The 26074-nt window shown below is 50.8% G+C and overlaps 1 protein-coding gene across 1 annotated transcript in view; it reads right to left on the minus strand.

Annotated features, from left to right (window-relative positions):
• Nucleotides 1-26074, minus strand: part of ITGA11 (integrin subunit alpha 11) — a 138517-nt gene that overhangs the window by 16864 nt on the left and 95579 nt on the right. Inside the window, exons 11-20 of the mRNA XM_054451056.2 lie at nucleotides 25050-25194; nucleotides 21274-21422; nucleotides 17894-18034; nucleotides 17414-17617; nucleotides 12775-12905; nucleotides 9932-10098; nucleotides 8174-8316; nucleotides 6665-6775; nucleotides 2957-3042; nucleotides 1738-1945 (exon numbers count right to left, since the gene is read on the minus strand). Coding sequence (XP_054307031.2) covers nucleotides 1738-1945; nucleotides 2957-3042; nucleotides 6665-6775; nucleotides 8174-8316; nucleotides 9932-10098; nucleotides 12775-12905; nucleotides 17414-17617; nucleotides 17894-18034; nucleotides 21274-21422; nucleotides 25050-25194 — 1485 coding nt within the window. The remainder of the gene's footprint in view (nucleotides 1-1737; nucleotides 1946-2956; nucleotides 3043-6664; nucleotides 6776-8173; nucleotides 8317-9931; nucleotides 10099-12774; nucleotides 12906-17413; nucleotides 17618-17893; nucleotides 18035-21273; nucleotides 21423-25049; nucleotides 25195-26074) is intronic.

The raw sequence follows: 26074 nt of genomic DNA on the forward strand, positions 1-26074 counted from the left end.
ACAAGTCCCCGGACAGGAGGGGACTTTGACAGACCATCAGGTGGGCTCTTCATCATCAGCCTGGGCTGTCATTCTGGGCAGTGGAGAGGAAGTGGGGTTGGGGCCCAGGCCTGGGCCTGACAGAAGGAACTGTGGCTGAAGATAGGCCTTGAGGTCTGTTTGAGGATGGGGGAGCCCGCTGAGGAGGAAGGGGGGACCCAAGCAGGCAGCTCCTCACTTTCCTGGGGTGGCCTCCCTCCACTCAGCTTCCCCTCCTGGCTACAGGAACTGCTCCTGTGTGTGTGGCAAGCAAGGGGGGCACTCGGGGAGGGGTGCTGGGCAGTGGTTCTGGGGTGGAGAGGACAGACTGGCCCGACACCCGTCTTGCCCGGCACACTGGGTTCTACACTGACACTGAGATCCTCGAGGACAGAAGCTGTGTCTGAGGGCCCTAGGACCCCCCAACACCCACACATGACATTGATGTCTGAGTTTACTCAACAAACTTGTCTTGAGGGTCTTCTATGTGCCCAGCTCTGGACACAGACATGGCTAAGACAGGGCTCTTGCCACCTGGGAGTCGAGGGTTTCAAGAGGCCAGCACTTGGAGACTGATGTTTCTTCAGAGCACATGAAGGGCTGTGCCAGATGCTGTGCGGGCTGGAGGGCCGCCTGTGGTCTTGGAGAGCTTCAGGAAAGGTACCCCAGAGAGCAGGGCTGAGGACTATGCTTTGTCACAAAGCGCAGGCTAAGGCGCCAGCTGTGGGGCGGGAATTCCGCTCTGCTGCTCACCAGCTGTGTGGTCCTGGGCAGGCCTTAACCCCTCCCTATGCCTCAGTTTCCTCCTCTGTAAAATGGGGACACACCACCACCACCACCACCACTACTGCTATGCCTGAGGTTGCTGCAAGGGTTAAATGCACGCGAAGTGCCAGCACAGCGCTGGACGCCGTGAGTGGGCAATATGTGGATGATCACCAGATGGGAGCAGGAGCCTGTTGGGCAGAGGACAGAGGAGTCCCAGGTGGGGGCCGTGGTGGGAACCAGGAGGGCTTACTGGGAACAAGGTGGCCCGTGGCACGGTTAGGGGAGAAGTGGCAGGAGGTGGGTGGGATGGGCCTTGAATGCCACAATGAGGAGCCTGGAGTTTGTTCTGACAGCAGCTGGGAGTGATCAGAAGTTTTAACCTGGGGAGGAACCAGTTCTGATTCCTGTCAGAAGGACCTTCCGAGCAAGCCCGCAGGGTGCACTGTTGGTAGAAGGTGTGTATGGCTGGTGGCACATGCGTGGTGTGTGTGCCCCTAACCCAGGAGTCAGGCTGAAGGGTATTCCTCCCCGTGTTCCCAAAGGGCTCAGACTCCCCTAGTGCCGGTGGTTCTCAGCCCTGGCTGCACACTGAAGTCACCGAGGGAGCTTTAAAAGCCTCCCGATGCCAGGCCCAACCCCAGAGCAAATCAGTTAGGATCTCCAGAGGAGGAGTCTAGGGGCAGGCTTTTTAAAGCTCTCCTGTGATTCTTTTTTATTTAATTACTTTATATATTTTTGTAGAGATGGGGTCTCACTATGTTGTCCAGGCTGGTCTCAAACTCCTGGGCTCAAGTGATCCTCCCACCTCAGCCTCCCAAAGTGCTAAGATTACAGGCATGAGCCACTGCACCCAGCTTTCTTGTGATTCTAACATGTAGCCAGGACCCCACCTGGGCTTCCTTTTCCTCTGTGCTAGGCAGAGGCAGTCTGGGCAGGTCGCTGAGGTCTTACCTTCTGGATCAAGCTGGCAAACTGCAGGTTTGCTGACTGCGAGATATTTAGGACCGTGCTGTAGGCGTTCTCGCCCCTGTTCTCCAGTGTAGCCTCCACCGCCACGCGCCGGCGTGTGCTCTCTATGATGAAAACTGTGGTGTCGAAGGACAGCGTGTATGCGGAGCAGTCCTGCGCAGGCTTCCTCAGCACCCTCTGGCAGTACTCCCTGAGAACCAGAGACCACCAGAGATTGGTCAGATGGAATGAGGAAAGCAGGGGTAGAGAGGAGCCCCAGGGTTGAGGCAAAAAGGTGGGTCTGGGCACTTGACTGGCCTCTACTCATGGGAATAGCCACTAGGAGAAGAGGGGAAATGGATGGCAGGGCTGGAAAGAGCTCACCCTTCAAGACCACTTCCTATTTCAAAGGCCCTTGGTGTCCCCACCATGGAGATCATACCCTCCACTGAACCCAGAGCTCTTATTTGACCTCACCACTCATGCATCACCACTCCATGCATCATGTTTCCCTTTTGGCCTTGGCTGCCAGGAAGCTCAGTACTAATGTAGAGATAATCCTTATTTTAGCCTAGCTGGTTAGAATATGTGCTCCATTATCCTTCTACAAGTTTTGAATGTGCTATTTCTCTTTATTATCTATGTCATGGTATATATGTTTTCTATCTAAATCATCTCATAGTTGGATCAAAGTTGAGCATAAATTATTGGAAAACATGTTACATAAGTTAAGAATATGATATTGTTCATTATTTTCCCTTGTATGTTCGTTTGTCTCTTCCAGGGGATTGTAGGTCCCCTGCTCACCCTCTGCTGGTGTCCCTGGCATCTTTCCATCAGAAGGATTGGAAAGCCCAAGGTGTTCAGCCAGTGGGCCCAGAGGTCACCTCATCTGGGGGCTGAAGGACAAGCACCCAGAACTCCAAGTCCCCTGTCTCTACCTTTCACCTATTTTGTAATGTGGGCTCCAAAGAAAGGGTTCCTTTTTTTAACAAAATTTGAAATTAGATTAGACTAGTAGTTTCATATTACAGAAACTTTCCTGAGGTTATGCAGGTGTTGGAGGCAGAGCCTGGGCTAGAACACAGGCTCCAAGTCCAATGTTTGATCCATGCTGCCTGTGAGGAGGATGTCCAGGAAACAGTCCAGGGCCCCAGGAGCCCCAGAGCCTCTGGCAGTGAAGGAGAAGGGGCGAGGGTGGGGGTGGAAGGAGCCAACTCACATGGCCGTGGGCAGGTCACTCCGGGCATCCAGCACAAGGTCAGGGACACAGTGCTCATCCTCATTGCAGCCATTCCAGAAGGGCACCTGGGCCAGGGAGAGCCAGGTGTGGGCAGCTGGGTAGGGACCCGCAGCTCCTCGCCCTCAGTGTACACCAGCATCTGTCTCCACCACACTAGACATGGGCTGGCTTTCCTGCACTGTCCCCAGACACCACACTGCTCTGTCTTGTGCTTTTCCATAGATGCTTCCCTCTTTAAAACGAGGCTCAAAACTCAGCTCCTCCTGGTTCCGCTCCAGTTCATAACTGAGCTGATGGCACAGAACCCCCACCCCCACTCACCCAGCAGAGCAGTTCTGGTCAACACTTATTGATCATCTACTGTGTGTGGGCAAGGGCTTTGGTACTGAGGATACAAAACAAGAAAGATGCAGCTTCTGCCCTCGGCTCATGGGGAAGATTGGTGTATGAACAAATCACTAGTGTAAAATGTGCAAAAAAACCAAAAGGAAGTGTGCATGAGGAAAAGAAGAGGCAGAGAGGAGAAACAGCTGTTTTGGCCTGTAGGAAGTCAGGGAAGGCTTCAAGGAAGTGACAGGGGTCAGAGTTCTGAAGGATGGTCAGTGTAGCTGGGTGGACCAGGGTGGAGGTGGTGAAGTCCAGGAGGAAGGACAGCCTGATGCAGAGGCCCTGGGGCAGAAGTGGGATGGCGAGTCTGGGAAATGATGGGTGGGTCAGTGTTGCTGTGGTAAGAGACACAGGGGTGGGACAGAGGAAGAGATGGTCAGGGGCCTGTGTTTACAGGGCCTTGGGGTCATTCCTTGCAACTGGTAGGAGTCGCCGAATGCCTCAGGTAGGGAGTGTCCTGACAGACCTGCATGCTGAAGGCTGCCCTGGCTGCTGTGGGAGAATAGAGTGAGAAGATGGAGGCTCGAGGCAGGGAGACCATTGAGGAGGCTGCCGCAACATTCAGGCAAGAGATGACGCTGGTGTCGGTGTGGTAGTGGGTATGAGATGAGGAAATAGGTTAGTGACCCCAGAGGCGGGATCAATAGGAACCTGGAGGTTGCCGGGGCTGAGGGAGAAAGGGGTCCAGGGTGTCGGCTGAGTTTCTTTTTTAGGTGTCTGGAAGGATGATCATGGCATTTGGTAATAACAGCAGGGGTTGATCGGGCGTGGTGGCTCACACCTGTAATCCTAGTACTCTGGGAGGCTGAGACAGATGGGTCACCTGAGGTCAGGAGTTCGAGACCAACCTGGCCAACATGGTGAAACTTTGTCTCTGCTAAAAAATACAAAAATTAGCTGGGCACGGTGGCTGCAGTCCTAGCTACTTGGGAGGCTGAGGCAGGAGAATTGCTTGAACTCGGGCAGAGGCTGCAGTGAGCCAAGATCGCTCCACTACACTCCAACCTGGGCGACAGAGGGAGACACCATTTCCGGAAAAAAAAAAAAAAAAAAAGTAGGAGTTAAGTGAGAAGTTCAGTGTGGGGCATGTTGAGTTTGAAGCGCCTGTGGCCCAACCGGGGCGAGGACCTCAGCAGGCAGCTGGATATTCAAGCCTGGAGCTGAGGGGCGGTAACTGTCACTACCAACAACACAGCCCAAACCAGGGGGGAGGAAACAGGTGTCACAAAGTCATGTGTATCTTAAATTCATTAACTTTTCTCGAAGGAGAGCTCTCTGGCCCTCAGTCAGATCCACACGCTCTTGCTTTAGGCATGGATCTACCCATCTCGCCCCTCAGCTCCCCACCGCAAGGTGGATCTACTGACTGCAATGGCAGCCAGCGAAGCCATATCCAGGGGTCGCCGTGGAGCCATTTGGGAAAGGGACTTAGTTCAGGATAGGGGCTTTACGGCATTCTAGCACCAAAGTTCATCCTGGTGAGTTCAAGTCTCGAAGAAAAAATGGCTGGCTCCCACTCAGCATACTGTTTAAGAAATTTGAGAACTATATAATGACCTTCAGAAGAATTTCTATCTGGCTGATTAAAATAAATAATTCAATGTAATAAGCAACCATTACACTCAATAATATGGGATGGCTCACTTCCCCAAGAGGCCAGATATTATGGTATTAGAACAGTGCTGGGCATTTAGTAGAGGCAAAGTAAGACTTTGTAGAATGATGGGAAGAATGTATCTCACTTGCTGGGGGCTAGAAATCCAGATAAACCAGAGTTTTAGAAACGTAGCTGCTCTTCAAAGTTTTCAGCTCTGTTTCTCACCTTTTCTTTATAAGGTGAGAAAGGGGTTACCTGAAGCTGCATACTGCTTTTCCTATTTCCCTGCCTTGGTGATGCTGTCAGCTCTCCCGGAATAAAAGCCCATCCTCCCTGTCTCTGCATGTCTGAATCCTGCCTAGCCTTTAAAGTCTGGCCAAAGGCTGCCTCCTCCAGGAAGGCCCCCTGGCCTATCAACTGATTGCTTGATTGTATGTCTTCCGAGTTCATACTGCCTCCTGCCGGGCCTGTGCTGCTCATTACCACCTTGCACGGAGATCACTGGTGTCAGAGCAGGGATTACCCTGTGTGTTCATCTGCACTGTGGGCTTCAGCATGCTTGTGGGGTGAGTGCCACGTACTCATTCATTTGCCATAGTGACTTTGTAATTACTGCGAGAGGACAAAAATGACTTAGTGCACCCAGCTTTCTCCTTCTCCTGGCTCACTAAAGAGGAATCCAGCTTTGCCAGCCCAGGGGCGCAGACTTAGGAGAAAGGGAGGTGTGAGGACGGGGGTTTGGCAGGGGACTGTGGAAGGCCTGGGGAGAGGGGTGTGGAGGGGCTGTGGGGGATGATGGGTGTGAAGGAGAGAAGGGGAGGTTTTCAGGGGCATTGCTGTGGACTGTACAGTCCTTTCCTGGTGTTGAAGAAATGCAAGTGAGAACTTGAATAATTCTGAAACTGCTTCCTGGCCGGACTCTGTCACTCACACAGACGTTGCTCAGTGACTGGACCTCACAGAATGGCTTAAGAGCACCGTGGTGTGCTTAAAAGTTGTTTCCCAAATCCTCAAGGTTCAGGCATTAGCTATGCCATTTTACAACTTTTGCCTGCTCTTGCAACACAGCAGCAGAACTGATCACTGCCTGACATTTTCCTTGAGTGGGATTTACATGGAGTTGCAGCTGCAGGGAGCATTTGAATGTTAGATGTCAAACATTTTGGATGCCCTAGAGCCAGGGATTAGAAAATGTGGTTGAGGGATGGGGCCGCTTCTTTTTGGAACGCGTAGGAGCTCTGTCAGTCAGTTAAAACACTTCTTTTTGCAATACTGAGGAGCTCTGTGAATCAGTCATCTAACAAGCAGAACCCCAGGCTCTAAGAGTCACTCTCTGGTCTCCATTGTCCTCATCTGTAAAGGAGGGAGGTAGGTGATTAAGATCTCAGGTCCCTTCTCATCCAGTGGTTCTTTGTATTTCTCTGGCGCTCACCCCATGCTCGCCTGTGCTGGGGATATGGGGAACCTTGAACAGGAGAAGGCCTGGGCCTTGCCCTTAAGGAATTGATCTGCTAATACTCAGCACAGGCTCTGAGGGAGGCAGGAAGGAGCCACACTGTGGGTTTGCCGGGACAGGAGGTGGGAAGGTGAGGTGAGGGATGGTGTCCTCTGTACCCGGCACACTCAGGCTCTGGGCTTTGGGGATGAGGTGGAGGTGGGGGTGGGGTTCATGCCCGAGGGGCGTGCCCTGTACCGAGATGTACCGAGACTCTGAGGGTGGTGGGCCAGCCGTCGTCCAGCATGGGGCCATGGTCAGGGTCCTCCAGGGAATACTCGACTGAGAAGGTCACTGGCTTCACGTAGTCAGCAGTGTCCTGGGGGGTGGAGATGAGGGCAGGGGTGAGGGAGGAGAGAATGTCATTTTATGAGCCAGGACCATGGATGCTGAGATAGAACTTCCACCTTCCTTAGGTGCCAGGGCAGCTGCCCTGTCCCCTCAGGATGAGTCCGCGGGTGGAAGGAGGTTTCTAGCGGGTCTGTTGGTGGGAAGAGTGTGCCCTGTGAAAGGAACTCCAAGCTCAGCTCATGCCAACCTAGCTGCCTGGCTGTTTTGCCAAGCTCTTGTGCATCCTTCAGGGCCAGACTCCCATTGCCCGATACCTCGGCCTCTGGGAAGCCTGGCAGTGCCTGCCCACATCCCACCCCACCCACCACTCTCTCCAGACCAGTTACGCCCGCTGCTCATGTAGCATTTGAACCATTTGACTGTGTGTCACTCTTCCTTCCCAAACAAGGAATAGGCCTGGAGCCTCCCAGCATGGCTCTAGCACTGTGATAAGGGCTTCAGCATGTGGAATTGGTGAATGAAAAAACTCGTGAGCAAGACAGGGGCGCTCAGGTTGGTTCTGAGCATAGATGGTAAGTAAAGGGGTTGCTTAGAGCAGCCTAAAAATTTCCCCTTGGAACCTGCAATCCCCGATTATACAAAGGCAATGGCTCTCAAACCTGAGCTGGCATCGGAGTTCCCTGGGAACTTGTTAAAACACGGGGTGCTGGCCCCACCTCCAGAGTTTCTGAGTCAGAACAAGTGAATTTCCAAGTTAGTGGGGAGGGTGAGGATGCTGCTGGTATAGATGCGTCTCAGGGGGCCCCTTAACAGGGACGCACCTTCTCACACCTGCTCACGTCTCTGAACTCTGGCCATTGAACTATTGGGGCCGGGAGGGCTCTGAGTGACCCTGCTTGCATCTCTGAGGCTGGAGCTGTGAGCTGGGTATTTGGTATCTCTGGATGGAAGTAAACCTCTCATCCTCTTCCTTAGCTATAAAATGGGGCACCAGGCCACTATCCTGCTCGTGACATCACTGGCGCCCCTCTCTGTCTCTCCTCCCGTTTTGTACATGCCACTGCCTCCTGGACCTGGCCTTCAATTGTTAGCTGCTGCCTGCTTATCCCTCCCTTTGGGGCTGTGCCCCCGACCAGCTGCTCCCAGTTCTCTCTGCTGGACCTACTGAGCCCACCGTCCTCCCTTCGGCATGTGAGAGTGGCAGGAGAAGAGGTTTTGGAAGCAGGTCCAGTGAGGTGGTATGTAGCACGTCTCTGGGGCGTGAGGTGGGAATGTGGAGTGGCCAAGGCCAGGGGACACTGTCCCTGGCTGGCTTCCTGAGGTCTGCTGGGGGCTCAGAACCAGCCAGGCGGACTCTCTGCCTCTCCCACGGCAGGTGCTCCTTCCTGTAGGAGCTTGGGCTCTGCTGGTGGGGCTGCCAGCTCACCAGGACATGGAAGTTGATCCGCTCACAGAGCTCCTGGCCGGAGGAGAGCAGGATGGCTCTGTTTGTGAATCGGTCCCCGCCTTCGTCCAGGTGGGCCCTCGGTGTATACCGCCTCTCGTCCATGGTGGCGTTGTATCTGATGCCTGCAGGAGGGGAGAGGGCAAGACCACAAAGGTGGAGCCACATGCCCATCCAAGACTGTCTGCCTCCTCCAGGAAGCCCCCCGGGCTGGCCAGGGGAGAGCTGTTCCTTTCCTCTCACGAGCCCCAGTGTGGGTGAGAAACTCCCACGTGGAGAGCAAGTGATTGCATGAGGAAGGTAAAGGAAGGAACCAAAGAAAAGGGGGAGGAAGAGGGTGGAGAAAGAGCAGAAGGAAGAAGTGGAGGGAAGGTGAACACCGCAGACGAGGAGGGGAGACAGGATGTGGGGCCAGGGCGGTGCCATGTTGAGCCCTTGCTGCAGTCAACAACCCCCTCCGCCTCTCCTTCCACCTTCCCGCCTCTCCCCCCACCTTCCCGCCTCTCCCCCCACCTTCCCTGTCTCTCCCTCCACCTTCCCGCCTCTCCCTCCACCTTCCCTGTCTCTCCCTCCACCTTCCCTGTCTCTCCCTCCACCTTCCCCGTCTCTCCCTCCACCTTCCCGCCTCTCCCTCCACCTTCCCTGTCTCTCCCTCCACCTTCCCTGTCTCTCCCTCCACCTTCCCGCCTCTCCCTCCACCTTCCCTGTCTCTCCCTCCACCTTCCCTGTCTCTCCCTCCACCTTCCCTGTCTCTCCCTCCACCTTCCCTGTCTCTCCCCCCACCTTCCCGCCTCTCCCTCCACCTTCCCGCCTCTCCCTGGGCTCTGGGATCCCCCTCAGGGCTGGTCAGAGCCTTTGCTGGGTACTTCCTCTCACACCAAGGAGGGCTGGCCAGCCCCTTCCTGCCAGATCCTCAAATCTCTGACTCCATTCTGGGGCATAAAGCCTGCAGCCTCTTCCCTTTCAGTTAGGTTTTGCCAATTCCTGCTCTCCAGCCCGCCTGCAGGTTGTTGCTGGCTCTCATATCTGTCTCTTCTCAGGGACAGAAGTTGAAAGAGAGGGGCACAGCCCCCAGGCTTGCCTTTGTTCTCATCTTCCCTTTGGTCTCTTCTTTTTCTGGTCCTGCTCCTTGGCTGAGACACTCCCTGAGTCCCTGTTTCCTGTGCCAGCACAGACAGTCCTGGAACCCGCAGCTCACTTCCTGAGACCACCTGGGGCCGGGGCTGTCATGAGTAGGTGTCTGACTCCAGACTTAGCTGGAAGTGATGGACCCTCAGAAGGAAACTGCCCTGCTGCAGACTCACACCCACTTCTGAGCGGGGCTCCCTGCTGCTGGGGTCTCATTGACCTGGCCTCCTGGTTTCCAGCACCCCTGCTGCAGGACTCCTGGGTCTGCCTCTTCCTCTGCATCCAGGCAGACTTCTGGGCTTCCACATCCCACTTTGCTCCACTGGCACCAGTCCTGTGTTCTGATCCAAACTCTGCGCCCAGACTGTTTCCTTCTTCTCCTGTCCTCCCTGTCACGATCACCTCTGCTTACTGCCACTCTCACCCTGGCATGACATTCCCTCTTTGCCCTTTGGAATGAGAGCATCGAATGGGATCCAGTATCATCCAAGGTGGCTCTAGGGGGACCTGGCACTTAGCACCCATTTTGGGAAAAGCCCAGGCTTTGAAATAGAGCAAGGTGCAGGGGGAGACTGGAGCCAGGGGGTGGGGAAAAGGAGGGGCCTGCTTTACCAACAGTTGTTGTTTGGAAATGGGGTGCCAAGAAGATGGGCGTGAAGCAGAGGAAGGCGGCCAGGCAGGTGGCATCCCTGCCACTGCGCTTGCAGTCTCTGTGGAAGATGTTGATCTTGGATGGCTCAAAGTGGAGGCTGGCATTGATCTGAACCACAGGGCGGGACCTGGAGGAGAAGGGCCAGTGAGCTGGGGTGGGGTAGGGGCTCAGCCTGCCCTGCTGTGACCATGGGGAAAGACAAGAACCAGATGTGAGTGGGATCTACAAAGCCACTGGAGGGGGTGAGGTGGAGGATGGAGGGGGCTTCGGATGTCAAAGGATTGGCAAGAGTGAGCACGGGGGGGAAAGGGACTCAGCCACCTCACCGCCCCTCCATGCAGCCCCTCAGCACTTTCCCCGAGGGGCTGTGCTCGCTGTGGATCATGCCGACTTCCCTTTGCTCCCTCATCACCTTTTATAGCAGTGGTTCCCCACCCTGGATGCACATGTGAATCATCTGAAGAGCTTAAAAAATTCCTGGTGCCTCAGCTACACCCTAGGCAAAACCACATCAGAATCAGACCTTAGCAGGTTTTAAAGCAGTGCTTCTGAAATTTTCATATGTGTGCACGCCCCCTGGGGATCATGTTAAAATGCAGATTTTGATCCAATAGCTTGGCACCGATTTTGCGTTTCTAACAAGATCCCAGGCGATGTGAACGTTCCATGGACCACACTTTGAAGAGCGAGGCGTTAAAGCACCCCAGGTGATTCCAACGTGCAGCCAGCACCCATCCATCCCCACACTACCCCATCCAGGTAACCAAGGAAATACAAATTTACTCTTATACCGGCCTAAGTCAAATGTAATTCGGAACGGAAACCTATTGCCTCTCCCAACCATGAATGTATATAAAAAGAAATAGGAGTAGAGTGGCCTAGAGGTTTCATAGCTTCAATGTGATGATCTGTGCCAACACTCTGTTCTTCTTAGCATGAAGGTGAACAGCACCTCTGCACTGTAGCGTGAAAGGGTGGATTTGAGTCTTAGCTCCACGGGTTCCTCACTGGACCTTGGCAGGTCACATGATCTTTGCGATGGGGGATTGTGAGGATCAGAGGAGGTGAGAATGTCCTTTGACAATTTAGAGTGCTGTGTCAACACAGTGGGTTACATCTGAAGTTCTCAAACTTGACTGCACATTGGAATCACTTGGGGAGTTTAAAAAAAAATTACTGCTGCCCAGGTCCCTCCACAGAATTCTGCTTTAACTGGTGTGGGTAAAGCCTGGGCAATGACATTTTAAAAGCTCCCCTGGTGATCCTAACGGGCAGTCATGTTTGAGAACTATGGGGCTTGACCCCAGAGGTCTCTGGCCCACAATTTCATCAGTATTTAGGTAGCACATAGGTGTAGACTTCAAAAGCTAGAGCTTGATCCAATCATTTCTGTGAGACCGATTCTCTTGAGGGGTTCGTGTGCATATGTGTATCTTGCTTCCTGTAGAGAAGTTTGTATGTTACTTTAAAGACCTGCTAGGTTCTGTGTACCTCCTCCCCGGGACTTGGTCATCTGCCTTGCCTTTTTGGCTGGAACCAACACAGTGGACACCTTTACCACACCTTGTAAGCCCAGGCTGCTGTTGCTGCCACCACCACCACCACCACCATCACCAAGGACCTAAAAGCCCCCACATGCAGCACAGACCTTCGAAGAGACAGACCCTACTCCTGTACACTAGCTGGGCTGCACCTGCACAGGCCTTGGCTTCCCAGTGCTGCCTAGAGGGCCAGGGACACCACCGGGACTGTTGGGCAGCAGATGCTCTGGCCATGACAAATGAGGGATCTGAAGGAGCCACAAGTCTGCTACTACCCCTTCTTGCTCTACAATGGGCTGTTTTATGCCACACTGGAAATGCTGAGACACTGAGCAAAGAGCAGCACGCGTGGTGAGGACAGGCTGGCTCGCTCAGCATCTGCGCTCCCTTCCAGCTTCACTTCTGCTTCTAGGATTGCTCCCCACTCCCAAAGCATTCATGGAGGCTTTTGCCTCAGGCTCTGTTTTCTAGGGAACCTGGAGGAAGACATTTCCCCCTTGGGTTGTAGTATTCTTGTGAACAGGAGCCTGTCCTTTCCTTTTTCTCCCTGTGAAGTTATATATTTCTGTTCAATGCCTTTTTAAAGTTGTAGGGCAAATATGATTGCATTTATATAAAATTATAAGCAGGGGAAAAAGGACTGGGAGGAGATATATCACAGCATTAATAGTGGCATTGTTAAGGTGATGGCAGGCTGAGTGATTTTTTTCCTTGTTTTATAAATGTTCTTTATGTTATTGTATTTATGATGAAAAAATACTCAAGGTTTTTTTTTTTTTTTGGCTCAAAAAGTAGCCAACATATGATAAAATAAATGGGTGTTTAGGAAGCATGAAAATGAGGCCCTGAAGAAAGGAAGCAAGAAGTCAGAGCGCTTTGGAGGAAAGAAATCTCTGTATTAGATAAACATTCCTCCACGCCAGGGGAGAAGGAAAGGTCCTCCCAGATGGTAAAAATATGCTCAACTTGCCCCTGCGAGTGTTATAGCTTGAAAAGCTGAAGCGGAAGACATGCTTGAGTAGCCATAACTTTTAGGACAAATTCTAAGAGCGGGGGCTTTTGGACAGGACTTCAATTTATATTGAATTTACACTGATTCCACCAAAAGGAAATGTGTAAGCAAGATGGGATAAGAACAGGGTGAGTCTAGCTGAGGGCAGTTAAAGACAAGAGACAAAGATCCTGAAGCCTATCTTTAAAACCCCTGCATTCATCATGACCTTCGGGAGAGCCCAGGAGGTGGGAATAGTGGGGGAACCAACCACAGAATCACAGCGTTGCCAAGGGCTCCCACTGCCAGGTCGATGAGCCCATCCTCATTGAGGTCCAATTGCCCGTGGATGCTGCAGCCAAAATACTGGAGGCCGGTAGCCAGCTCTGAGGCTGTGATTCTCTGCAGGGAGCGGGAAGAGAGGGGGAGGGCATGCACACTGTGAGTATGGGGGCGGGCGTCCCCGAGCAGCAGGAACAATCAGGAACAATCGGGAGCCTGTCTGAAACCACCAAGAAGCTTCCCCAACCCAAAGCAGTCTCCTCTCCTGGCCTGTCATGGCACCTGAAATTCCTACCATTCAAGTCATTCTTTTGGATTAAAATAATGTGTCTTAAAAGAGTTCCTCATTGATCAACGAGACAGAAAGTCAACAAGGATACCCAGGAATTGAACTCAGCTCTGCACCAAGCGGACCTAATAGACATCTACAGAACTCTCCACCCCAAATTAACAGAATATACATTTTTTTCAGCACCACACTACACCTATTCCAAAATTGACCACATACTTGGAAGTAAAGCTCTCCTCAATAAATGTAAAAGAACAGAAATTATAACAAACTATCTCTCAGATCACAGTGCAATCAAGCTAGAACTCAGGATTAAGAATCTCACTCAAAACCGCTCAACTACATGGAAACTGAACAACCTGCTCCTGAACGACTACTGGGTACATAACGAAATGAAGGCAGAAATAAAGATGTTCTTTGAAAGCAACGAGAACCAAGACACAACATACCAGAATCTCTGGGACACATTCAAAGCAGTGTGTAGAGGGAAATTTATAGCACTAAATGCCCATAAGAGAAAGCAGGAAAGATCCAAAATTGACACCCTAACATCACAATTAAAAGAACTAGAAAAGCAAGAGCAATCACATTCAAAAGCTAGCAGAAGGCAAGAAATAACTAAAATCAGAGCAGAACTGAAGGAAATAGAGACACAAAAAACCCTTCAAAAAATTAATGAATCCAGGAGCTGGTTTTTTGAAAGGATCAACAAAATTGATAGACCGCTAGCAAGATTAATAAAGAAAAAAAGAGAGAAGAATCAAATAGATGCAATAAAAAATGATAAAGGGGATATCACCACCAATCCCACAGAAATACAAACTACCATCAGAGAATACTACAAACACCTCTATGCAAATAAACTAGAAAATCTAGAAGAAATGGATAAATTCCTCAACACATACACCCTCCCAAGACTAAATCAGGAAGTTGAATCTCTGAATAGACCAATAACAGGAGCTGAAATTGTGGCAATAATCAATAGCTTACCAACCAAAAAAAGTCCAGGACCAGATGGGTTCACAGCTGAATTCTACCAGAGGTACAAGGAGGAATTGGTACCATTCCTTCTGAAACTATTCCAATCAATAGAAAAAGAGGGAATCCTCCCTAACTCATTTTATGAGGCCAGCATCATCCTGATACCAAAGCCGGGCAGAGACACAACCAAAAAAGAGAATTTTATACCAATATCCTTGATGAACATTGATGCAAAAATCCTCAATAAAATACTGGCAAACAGAATCCAGCAGCACATCAAAAAGCTTATCCACCATGATCAAGTGGGCTTCATCCCTGGGATGCAAGGCTGGTTCAATATATGCAAATCAATAAATGTAATCCAGCATATAAACAGAACCAAAGACAAAAACCACATGATTATCTCAATAGATGCAGAAAAGGCCTTTGACAAAATTCAACAACCCTTCATGCTAAAAACTCTCAATAAATTAGGTATTGATGGGACGTATCTCAAAATAATAAGAGCTATCTATGACAAACCCACTGCCAATATCATACTGAATGGGCAAAAACTGGAAGCATTCCCTTTGAAAACTGGCACAAGACAGGGATGCCCTCTCTCACCACTTCTATTCAACATAGTGTTGGAAGTTCTGGCCAGGGCAATTAGGCAGGAGAAGGAAATAAAGGGTATTCAATTAGGAAAAGAGGAAGTCAAATTGTCCCTGTTTGCAGACGACATGATTGTATATCTAGAAAACCCCAGTGTCTCAGCCCAAAATCTCCTTAAGCTGATAAGCAACTTCAGCAAAGTCTCAGGATACAAAATCAATGTACAAAAATCACAAGCATTCTTATACACCAATAACAGACAAACAGAGAGCCAAATCATGAGTGAACTCCCATTCACAATTGCTTCAAAGAGAATAAAATACCTAGGAATCCAACTTACAAGGGATGTGAAGGACCTCTTCAAGGAGAACTACAAACCACTGTTCAAGGAAATAAAAGAGGATACAAACAAATGGAAGAACATTCCATGCTCATGGGTAGGAAGAATCAATATCGTGAAAATGGCCATACTGCCCAAGGTAATTTACAGATTCAATGCCATCCCCATCAAGCTACCAATGACTTTCTTCACAGAATTGGAAAAAACTACTTTAAAGTTCATATGGAACCAAAAAAGAGCCCGCATCGCCAAGTCAATCCTAAGCCAAAAGAACAAAGCTGGAGGCATCACACTACCTGACTTCAAACTATACTACAAGGCTACAGTAACCAAAACAGCATGGTACTGGTACCAAAACAGAGATATAGATCAATGGAACAGAACGGAGCCGTCAGAAATAACGCCACATTATCTACGACTATCTGATCTTTGACGAACCTGAGAAAAACAAGAAATGGGGAAAGGATTCCCTATTTAATAAATGGTGCTGGGAAAACTGGCTAGCCATATGGAGAAAGCTGAAACTGGATCCCTTCCTTACACCTTATACAAAAATCAATTCAAGATGGATTAAAGACTTAAACGTTAAACCTAAAACCATAAAAACCCTAGAAGAAAACCTAGGCATTACTATTCAGGACATAGGCATGGGCAAGGACTTCATGTCTAAAACACCAAAAGCAATGGCAACAAAAGCCAAAATTGACAAATGGGATCTAATTAAACTAAAGAGCTCCTGCACAGCAAAAGAAACTACCATCAGAGTGAACAGGCAACCTACAAAATGGGAGAAAATTTTCGCAACCTACTCATCTGACAAAGGGCTAATATCCAGAATCTACAATGAACTCCAACAAATTTACAAGAAAAAACAAACAACCCCATCAAAAAGTGGGCAAAGGACATGAACAGACACTTCTTAAAAGAAGACATTTATGCAGCCAAAAAACACATGAAAAAATGCTCACCATCACTGGCCATCAGAGAAATGCAAATCAAAACCACAATGAGATACCATCTCATACCAGTTAGAATGGCAATCATTAAAAAGTCAGGAAATAACAGGTGCTGGAGAGGATGTGGAGAAATAGGAACACACTTACACTGTTGGTGGGACTGTAAACTAGTTCAACCCTTGTGGAAGTCAGTGTGGCAATTCCTCAGGGATCTAGAACTAGAAATTCCATTCGACCCAGCCATCCCATTACTGGGTATATACCCAAAGGACTATAAATCATGCTGCTATAAAGACACATGCACACGTATGTTTACTGCGGCATTATTCACAATAACAAAGACTTGGAACCAACCCAAATGTCCAACAATGATAGACTGGATTAAGAAAATGTGGCACATATACACCATGGAATACTATGCAGCCATTAAAAATGATGAGTTCATGTTCTTTGTAGGCACATGGATGAAATTGGAAATCATCATTCTCAGTAAACTGTCGCAAGAACAAAAAACCAAACACCGCATGTTCTCACTCATAGGTGGGAATTGAACAATGAGAACACATGGACACAGGAAGGGGAACATCACACTTCGGGGACTGTTGCGGGGTGGGGGGAGGGGGGAGGGATAGCATTGGGAGATATACCTAATGCTAGATGACGAGTTAGTGGGTGCAGCGCACCAGCATGGCACATGTATACATATGTAACTAACCTGCACATTGCGCACATGTACCATAAAACCTAAAGTATAACAATAATAATAAAAATAAAATAAAATAAAATAAAAAAAGACCAAAGTAAAAAAAAATGTTTTTACATTTGATATATTAAATCATTTCTGAGTAGACTATTAAAATAATAATTTTGACTGTAATATTCAGATACTTATATGAAAACCATTGCTGTACTCATAGAATAATAAATTACTGTGTGAAATTAAAAAAAAAAAAAAGAGTTCCCCATTAAGTGTAAATACATGTTACTTGGCAGGCGACCCATCCCCACCTCTCACACTGGTCTATTCTTTAGGCTATTTTACTGACAAGCCGTGCGGGCAAAAGGATGATCCTCAGGGGATGGGACCTGAGACGGGTCGGTTTTGAGGTGGGCACAGTTTCTAGCATGAAGCATTTCCAGAGAAGAGTGATCCCAGAAGGGATGCTCCACTGGTAGGCAACTGCATGTGTGCGCGTCTCGGGGGCAGTGAGGGTCAGGTGCCAGGGACTTGTTATTGTTTGTTGTTGGGGAGGATAAAGGTAAGCAGGGAGAGGGTGCCAAAGTGGGTGATGGGAGTGTCCTGAAGGTAAAATGTGCCCTTTTCAAAATTTCCACTTGGGGAAGCATGGCCAGGACAGATTGGCATCCATTCCTGTGAGAGGGCACGGAAGAAAATCCTGAACCAGATGAAGCACAGAAGCTCCTGGGACTCCTGCAGCCCCATTTGCTCCATCCAGGGAAGCCTGACCTGCTTAGGTGTCTTCAGGATGCTGCCTCGGAAGCCGTGGAAGATGTAGATGGCTCCTGCGTGGTTGTCCTCCAGGGGGGCTCCCACCACCACGTCATCGTAGGAATCCTGGTTGAGGTCTCGAACTGAGGCAATGGAGGACCCAAATCGGGCATTCTGGTAACTGTGTGAATCCTTTAGCGTTCCGTTATAAACAAACCGGTTCTGCAAAACCAAGGGCAGAAAAAGGCTGGGGAGGGCTTGGCAAAAGTCCTCAGGCTCATAATTCCCTCTGCAGGCTGCTCTGGCATCCTCTCACCACTCCATTCCCCCAGAACCCCGTCTCTGGCTATATGAGCCCAGCCACAGAGGAGGCTCTGATTCTCCCCAGGCCTGGCTCCAGCACTGGCCTTGCTAGTAACCCATTTCCCTCGTGGCTACCCAAGTCAGAGCAGAGGTTGGGGGTCCCTGAGAAGCTGCCCAGCCCCTGCCCAGCTGTACCTGTCTCAGCTCGTAGACGTACACCTTGCCTCGCTCACGGCCCTCGTTGAAGTACATGGGTGCACCCACCAGCAGGACATCAGTCACGCCATCGCCGTCGATGTCCACCGAGGTGATTTCACTCCCAAAGTAAGAGCCTATCTGCGGCACGTGATGGGAGAGAGGAGTGGGCTGGCTGCCCAGCTCGCACAGCCCAGAGCCCTCGCCTCGCCAGCAGAGGGAAGCCAAGGTCATCCTTTGACTCAGAATTTTTGGTGAACAAATGGATCCTCCCTTCTCACGCACTCCCTCTCTCTCCTGTCCCTCAGAGTGGACTTGTCTGTTTTCAGTTTGTCCTTCTCCCCTTCCCTCTTTTCCTTCTGTCATTATCCCATCCCCACTCTTCTTTCTTTCTGTTAATTTTATTGGTGGCCATTTATCTTGTGTGTAAAGTGATATAATGGCAAAAAATCAGGAGACTATTTAAAAGTATGAAGAAGACATCCAAATATAACTACCATGAAGGTTTTAGTGGATTTTCTTCTAGTTCTTTTCCCCTGAGGCATGTTGCCTATTTGTAGGTGTGTGTATATATGCTTTTATTTTTACAAATTGGGGTAATAATGCAAATATAGTTTATATACTGATTTTTAAATAAAACAATACATCACAAACATTTTTCTATGATGTATTATATTTTCATCTACAACATAATCACTGGTGATTCCACAGCGCTCCAAATTATGCATGTATCATAATGTATTTAATTAATTATTGCTGGACAGTTAGCTTTTTTTTTTTTTTTTTTTTTTTTTTGAGACAAGGTTTTGCTCCATCACCCAGACTGGAGTGCAATGGTGCAATCTTGGCTCACTGTAGCCTCGAACTCCTGGGTTCAAGTGATTCTCCCATCTCAGCCTCCTGAGTAGCTGGGACCACAGGCACTTGCCACCAGGCCTGGCTGTTTTAAAAAATTATTTGTAGAGATGGGGTCTCACTATGTTGCCCAGGCTGGTCTGGAACTCCTATGCTTCAGTGATCCTCCCACCTCAGCCTCTCAAAGTGCTGGGATTACAGGTGTGAACCACTGTTTTTAATTTTTGATGCTATAATTCATTCTGGCATTAGCATCGTGGATGGTGAATTACGATTTCTTTCAGTGTCTGAGCACTTGCTGTGTTCTCCTTCTGTTTGGGGTACAGTGCTCCCCACTTCAGTGAGGGCACCATCCACCCCCTCATCAGAAACCCAGAAACCCTGACTCCATCCTCCACCTCTCCCACCTGTAAACCTGCCAGCAAGTGCTATGTGGTGGGTGCCAATTCACCAACTGCTCCCCTCTGCTCCTTCCCTAGGTGAGGCGCCTTCTAAAGGGCCTTCCAGCCTCAGGCTGGCCCCTTCAGCCCACCCCCATGGCAGGTGGCGTGGCCTCTAACACCACTCCACCTCTTGCTTTTGTGATAGTATCTAAACTCTCCAGCAGGACCATGCTGGACCAGCCTCCCTCCCCAGCCTCTGTCCCCACAAGCTCCTGCTCCCACTGCAGTGCTCCTGGGTCCTGCCAAACTGAGTTATTTCTCTTATCCAAAAGCCCCAGGCCTTGGCCAGCTTCCAGGCTTCCCTCTGCACAAGCTTTTCTCTTGCATGCACTCCCTGCCCCTGAGTCCTCCCCAGACCATCCCCTGCCATCCCTCAAGTCTCAGCTGATGTGTCACTTCCTGTTAGACGCTATCCTTGACCTTCTCCACTCTGCTCCCTGTCCCTTTTCCATGTGCCTTCAGCTCCACACTCCTCCCACCAGTCCCCGCTCCCTCTGCTGGGAGCCTCATGAGGGTGGGCATTGAGCCTGCTGTGTTCCCTCTTGGCCAGGGTACTTTGCCTGGCATGCAGAAGGTACTTAATTAATGCCTATTGGATCACTGGGTAGCTTAGGAAAGGGGAAGACGCCCTGTTCGTGGACAAGCCCTGTGTGGGATGGTTTATAGCCTTGGGTTAGCTCATGTGAGCCCCACGCTGCTAGGAGAGAGAGTCATCCTCATTTTCAAGGGAAGGAACCAAAACTCAGAGAAGTGCTTGCCCAAGATCAGAAGGCCGGTCACCTGGTCACTGCCAAGCTGGTGGGAACTGGGGTCTATCTGACACCCTGGCTCATGATTCTGCCTACCCTGTCCATCTCTGGCTTAGCGTGTTTTCAGAAGAAATCTATTCTCAAGGATTAAAAGCTTTTAACTGAGGAGAAAGATAAAAAATTTAGAAGAGAGGAAAGGGAAATAATACACATGAGTGGGAGAGGGAAGAGATGTGCCTACATAAAGTAACTAAGAAGCGGACAGACAGCAAGTGAGTGAGACAGCAAGCGGGAGAAATTTGTCTAAATATGTGGCCTCAGCTATGTGGGTCACTGCGATTTGGAATTCACTTAATTTAGCTGCCTTCAGCACTGTGGTTTCTCCTTCGGATGTTGGAGGCGGAACTGGGCAGGAAAAATGTCATAAACTCATCAGCAAATTCCCTCCAGCTCTCAAGGTCTAGCCCTCGATTCCCAAAAGAGCTGGCCCTGGGTGAGTGTGGGCAGGCAGGGTGGAGGGTGAGAGCTGAGCCGCCTGGGATGGCCTGCACCCAAGAGACAGGAGGGGGAATGGCAGGAGGGTGGTGCTCTGCAGTGAGAGGGATTTAGGTTAGACTCGGTGAGGAGCGGATTCTCACAGTGACAGGCCAAGGGCAGTCAGAGACTCAGGAGACAGGGCTGTTCCCAGGCTCAGGAGAGCCGACAGGGAGCTGGGGACAACATGGAAGGGCCTGGACAGCACTCAGCTCTGGCCTAGAAGGGGCACAGATGCTGCTGGTTAGGAGGAGCCCAGGCCTGATTTTGGGGTTATTGGGGGTCAGGAGGTGGCATGATGCAGGCAGCCCCACCAAGAGGGTTCTTGGCTTGACCCAGTCATGAATTTGCCATAGAACCCTGGAAAAGCCACCTTGCTTCCCAGGAGCCCAGTTTTCCCCTGTGCTGGAAGTGACTTGGATTGGAGCCCTGTTTTCACCACCAATGACTCTTATCATAGCTTTCCAATTTGCATTCATCATTGTCCAACACAGGACTCTTAGCAGCACAGTCCGGTTGCCAACCACCTCCCTGTGGGGCAGTGGCATTGGCAGCCTTCCCATTCCACATTGCTTCCATTCCAGGAAAAGGGAAGCAGCTGGCATCCTGGAGGACCCACGGGGTCTTCTGTGGGTGGATGCGCACTCCTGCCACTCCTGGCAGCATGAAGGTGGCTGGAGGAACATGACTGCCCTTTGGGGCACCCAGTGGCCCAGGCACGCCTGTATTTACTGCCCTCCCATTTGTCTGATCCGCCCCCTCTTCCCTCCGTCCCTGCCCCAGGCTCCCCCTCCATTACCTGCTGGCCCCGCAGAGCCTGGTGGATGGTGAGGCTCCGGTTGTTGTACATGGTGAACAGGATGACTTTGCCTGTGTGGTTGAACCGGGGGGCTCCGGCCACGTACACCCGCCCCTGCCTGGAGGACACGACCGATGTGACTGTGTACCCTGCCACAGGAGGAAACAGGCTGATCTTTGGCACTGTGTCCTCAGCAGGCGTTGCTCGGCCCGGTGCATGGCTCGGCCGGGCCAGAGGATGGGCCAGTGATGGGGTAGGTTCAGGGCCAGCTGAGCAGATTCAATCATGCAGGGCCATCATTCCTAGGGGCAGCTGGGGAGGCCTGGAAGAGGCAGGGCCCAGGAAGGGGGTTTGGAGGGTAGGGAGGACTCACTGCACCCCAGCCCCTGCTGGAGAAAATAAAGGAAGCCAGGTGGGACTGCTAAAAGACTAACTTGAAATGCACACATCCCTCCTTCACCTGCTCATGAGCACGGCGGAGGGCAATGGGGAGTAGGGCAGACTCTAGCCTCACTTCAGTTAATACTGGGGAGACTTTGTTTTGGTTCCCCACCAATATTCACTCTTGGGGACTAACCAGTGTTCTCTTTATTACCACAAACGCCTGCTAAGTGGCTCACTGAGGACTAGAGTGTTAGCCGTAAAGGTGGAAGGAATTGGTCTGCTTCGGATATTTACATGGGGTCTCACGGATTCTTGCGGCCCCAAAGCTTTGCAGACTCAAAGGAGGAAGCTCCTAGGCTCTTGTCAGTCCCATACATATAGCATGCCAAAGAGAAAGAAATGGAACCCCAGGGGCTCTTTTGGAAAGGCTGCCAATCCCCGCTCCCGGGATGGCTGTGCCTGATCACTGTGAATCTCAAGTCGCCCACCCAGTACCCAGGAAGCAAATGTGCAGCAACTTCAGGCAACTCTCCTGAAAGTGGGCTCCAGCAGGTGTGGAAAGCCGATGGCATCCCAGAATCCCACTTTCTGCCAGATAATCTTGGATCCCAGATTTTAGATGAGTGTTGGACTTTGTTGACAGTTCCCGGGCTGTTTCTGGGGAACAGATGTCTCCTGCAATGCACGTGTGTGAGTGTGCGTGCGTGCACATATATGCATGTGCATCTGTGTATCTGTGTGTGTAACACTGTCACTTGGGTCTCATTGGCTGCTTCCAGAGTGGCTATAGGGTATACAGATGAGCTGACTCAGTGCCTGGGGGTGAACCGCTCTGGTTCCAGACACAACAGTTTTCACTCTTGAGGCTGTACTTTGGGAAATGAGGCTTGACAGGTCCATAATACCAAGACCTCACAAGGGGTGGCTAACATGGCCGTGTATTTAGAACAACCATAAATATATGGGTGGGTGGGCTTAGCCTTGTGATGTGGGGCAAAGGTTTCTTCTCAGCTGAGCCCTCAGTGGCACTACTGAAAATGTTCTCAGTTGGTCTTGGGCTTCTGGGCCTGCTTGGAAGGAGGGGCACTGAGATGCAGTTTGGGGTCCAAGTGTCCTCTGGGCAGGCTTGAGTCAGCATTCATAGCTCACAGAGCTTCCTGCCTTCCAGCTGTCTGTGGGCAGCACCTTTGGTATCCAGGCAACTCTCTGGCCAGCAGGAAGGGCCATTCTGAGGCTGGGCCAGCCTCCCTGAAGGCCTGATGAAAGGGTAGGGCCATGGCCCAAAATCTATACTGCACCCCCAGTGGAAGCTGGGAGCTGGCCTCCTGGTCTCCTTCCCCTGTAGTGCTCCTCTCCCTTGAAACACAGGAGGAATCTTCCAGCAGGCATCTCTGCCCCAGCAGAGAACCCAGACACTGCTCTCACTGGATGACTCCTAGACGGAGGAGGAGGAAGAGAAAAGGCACTCCCTCAAGACCCCCACCCAAGGCAGTGACTGTGGCTAAGGCATGACAGCTGGGCCTCATGAGTGTCCATCAGCCAAGCTCCACCCCATCAGGGTCTTCTGGGAGGGGAAGCAGGGTGGCTCTGCTGGGCCAGGGGGATATTCATCCTGCTGAGCTCTCACTCAGATACGTTCGATAGTTCCCTGTTGCCAACATGAAAAAGCTCAAACGTCTTAACCTGGCATTCGAGGCCTCCTGCTACAGCCTATCCTAATCTGCCCTCTCCTCCATGTTCCCACTTCTGTCCCCTGCTCCAGCCACACTCATCTACTTCTTGGGTCCTGAAATAACCTGGTACTTCCCACATGTCCCTCCTTTTCTTGGCCCTTCTTGGCTTATTTGAAATGTCCCCTGTGGTGGAGACCTCGTGTAGGCTCCAGCTGGGTCCCAAGTGTACCAGCTCGCGGGACCATGGCCAACCACATCGTTTCTCTGACTCACTTGGAATTAACCTCATGGGCCCTGGGACACCCTGATGTGATCTGCCTTGCTGTTTAATGCCTCGTGGCACCTGCACCCTGCACCCCTTCTTTGGTTTCCTCACTTCCAGCACAGTGCTGTGCACTTGGGAGGAAACACAATGAAACACGAGTCATTCTAGTTTCTAGTTAAAGGGTTGCTAGCCTTTGTTCTTCCAGCATCTTTCCCAGTGTTTGAGCATTTGCCAAGGCAAGGACTCCAATCTTTCTCTCCTTTATTTGTGCTTTTATCTGAGCTCCTACCTCAATTGTGTTATAATTATCTGCGCACATGTCTGTGTCTCCCACTGGCCCCGAGGCAGCTTGAGGGCAGGCGCTGTGTCCTGCTTACCACGGCACTCTGATGCATCAACCTCAGGTGCTATGCAATTCAGGTTTAACACCTTGCAAATTAAATGGAACGCAGGCCCTAGGGCCAGGTGCTGTTGGGAAACTTCTAGGGATCTACACTTCTGAATTTTCTAGCACAGTGCTGATTCCAGCATTTTGCCCTTTTGTCAGCTGGGGGTCCCATGGTTGGGGATAGAAAACAGGGTAACCACAGTGTGGGCAGAGTCATAGGCAGGGTATTGGCTAACGAGCTGAGGAACAAAGGTCGGGATGGGATGAAGCATCAGAGAGATGGACGCGTGGACAGATTCACTGTCCACTCTGGGTGGACATGGAGGAGTGGGGTCCGCGGAGGCCTCAATGAGGAGTAACTTCATAGACAGTGGATTTGGTTCAGAAATTCTGAAAGACCCGGAGACAGTGGGGACCCTGAACATCACCCCCCTTGCCGCCCTCCCCTCTGGCCCTTCCTTTAGAAAGGAACAAGCCATGGCGAATGGGACATGCCTGGGGATGGCCAGGTGACTGCTCCTGCAGAGGTGGAAGGTGACTTTGGCCAGAAGGCTAAGGCCTCGCTGCTGGGACCTTCACCATCAATGATTTGTGCTTCTATCTAGATATCCACTTCCAAAGTGCTTCATGGGCAGCAACTTCTGCCTTGATTATGAACATTAAGAAATAAAAATGAGTGCAGGTTCCACTCGACTTGTGTTTTGCCTTTGGGAGGCAGGCTCAGTGTACTGGAACCCTAGTCAGCCCCAAAAGCTTTAAAGGCACAACAACGGCTGACCCAGTCTAGAAGCACCAAATGAAACACATTGAAGGGAGTGGGGAACTGCTTGTCCTTTATTCCACCTATTTATGGAGAGCCTGTTATATGCTGGGCATGGTGCTGGGCGTGGTAGATACCAGGGTGGAGAGGAAATGCCCCCGGGGATGCTCTTCAGAGTTGGGTGCTTGAATCAGCCCAGAATATACACAGCAGGCCCCTCACTCACGTGTGGGCTGGGGGTTCTGCAGCCCCTGGGTGCCCTCCCAGCCCACGACCCGCCAGCCTCCCCTCACTCTGTGCTCTTACCCAGGTATGCACCATGGTTCTTGAGCTCCTCGGGGAACTCTTTCAGGTAGGACTCGCGGAGAGGAATGACCTTCCCGGCACTCGTCTCCTTTAGCACAGCTCCGTTCCAGTCATAGGCACCAACGGCTCCCAGCAGAACCCCATCCTGGCATTGGGGAGGGGACGCACATCAGCACCTGTCCTCATGGGCCTGTTGCCAGGAGCCACATCAGGTCCTGTGACCAGTGACGCCTCCACCAGCCACCTTGGGCACCTTCTCCTGGGTGCATTATTTAGCAACCTAACTTCTGGCTGGGGCTCGTGGCTTTTGAATGAGCCAAGGAGACTTTCTTGCCCCATTCCATCCTTAGCACAAAATGGGTCAAACTGATCCCAAGGACAGGAATTTAGGGAAAAAGGAATGTTCTAGAAACAAACTCTAAATCCAGGGCCAAACCTCCATCCCTCCTTGGGCTTCAAAACCCTGTAGGGACCATCTCGCCACTGTCCACTCCTTCTGACACGTATTGAAGGAGGGAAAGGGCCCCTGCACTTGCCCTTCTTCAATATTTCTTTGCAGTGTCTGAGTTGCTTCCCTCCACGTAAATCCTACTCCTTGGTTTCTTCAGCAAACATTCACTGAGGTCTCCTTTGTGCCAGGCATTTGTTTGGTGCCAGGGATACTGTCCCGCCCTCGCCCCCTCACCCCACCACCAACAGAGCTTGAAGATACAAAAAAAAAAAAAAATGCTCAACAAACATGCAGTTGCAAACTGTGATCAATGCAATCAGGGAAAACCACAGTGAGGCTGAATCTAGATTGAGATGGGGGTCAGGAAAAGTCTTCGAGGATGTCATGTTTACCCATGCACCTGAAAGACGGGTACAGCCAGAGAGAAAGAAGAGCTGGAGAAAAGGGCCAGGAACAGTCTGTGCAAAGGCTGAGGCTGGAGAGAGCGCAGAACCTTTGTTCATAAGGAGCTGAACGCTGTTTGATGGGGCTGGAGCACCAAGTAAGAGTGGCGGAGAGCCTTGACATGAGGCTG

This window comes from Pongo pygmaeus, chromosome 16, assembly GCF_028885625.2.
Source record: "Pongo pygmaeus isolate AG05252 chromosome 16, NHGRI_mPonPyg2-v2.0_pri, whole genome shotgun sequence".
NCBI lineage: Eukaryota > Metazoa > Chordata > Mammalia > Primates > Hominidae > Pongo > Pongo pygmaeus.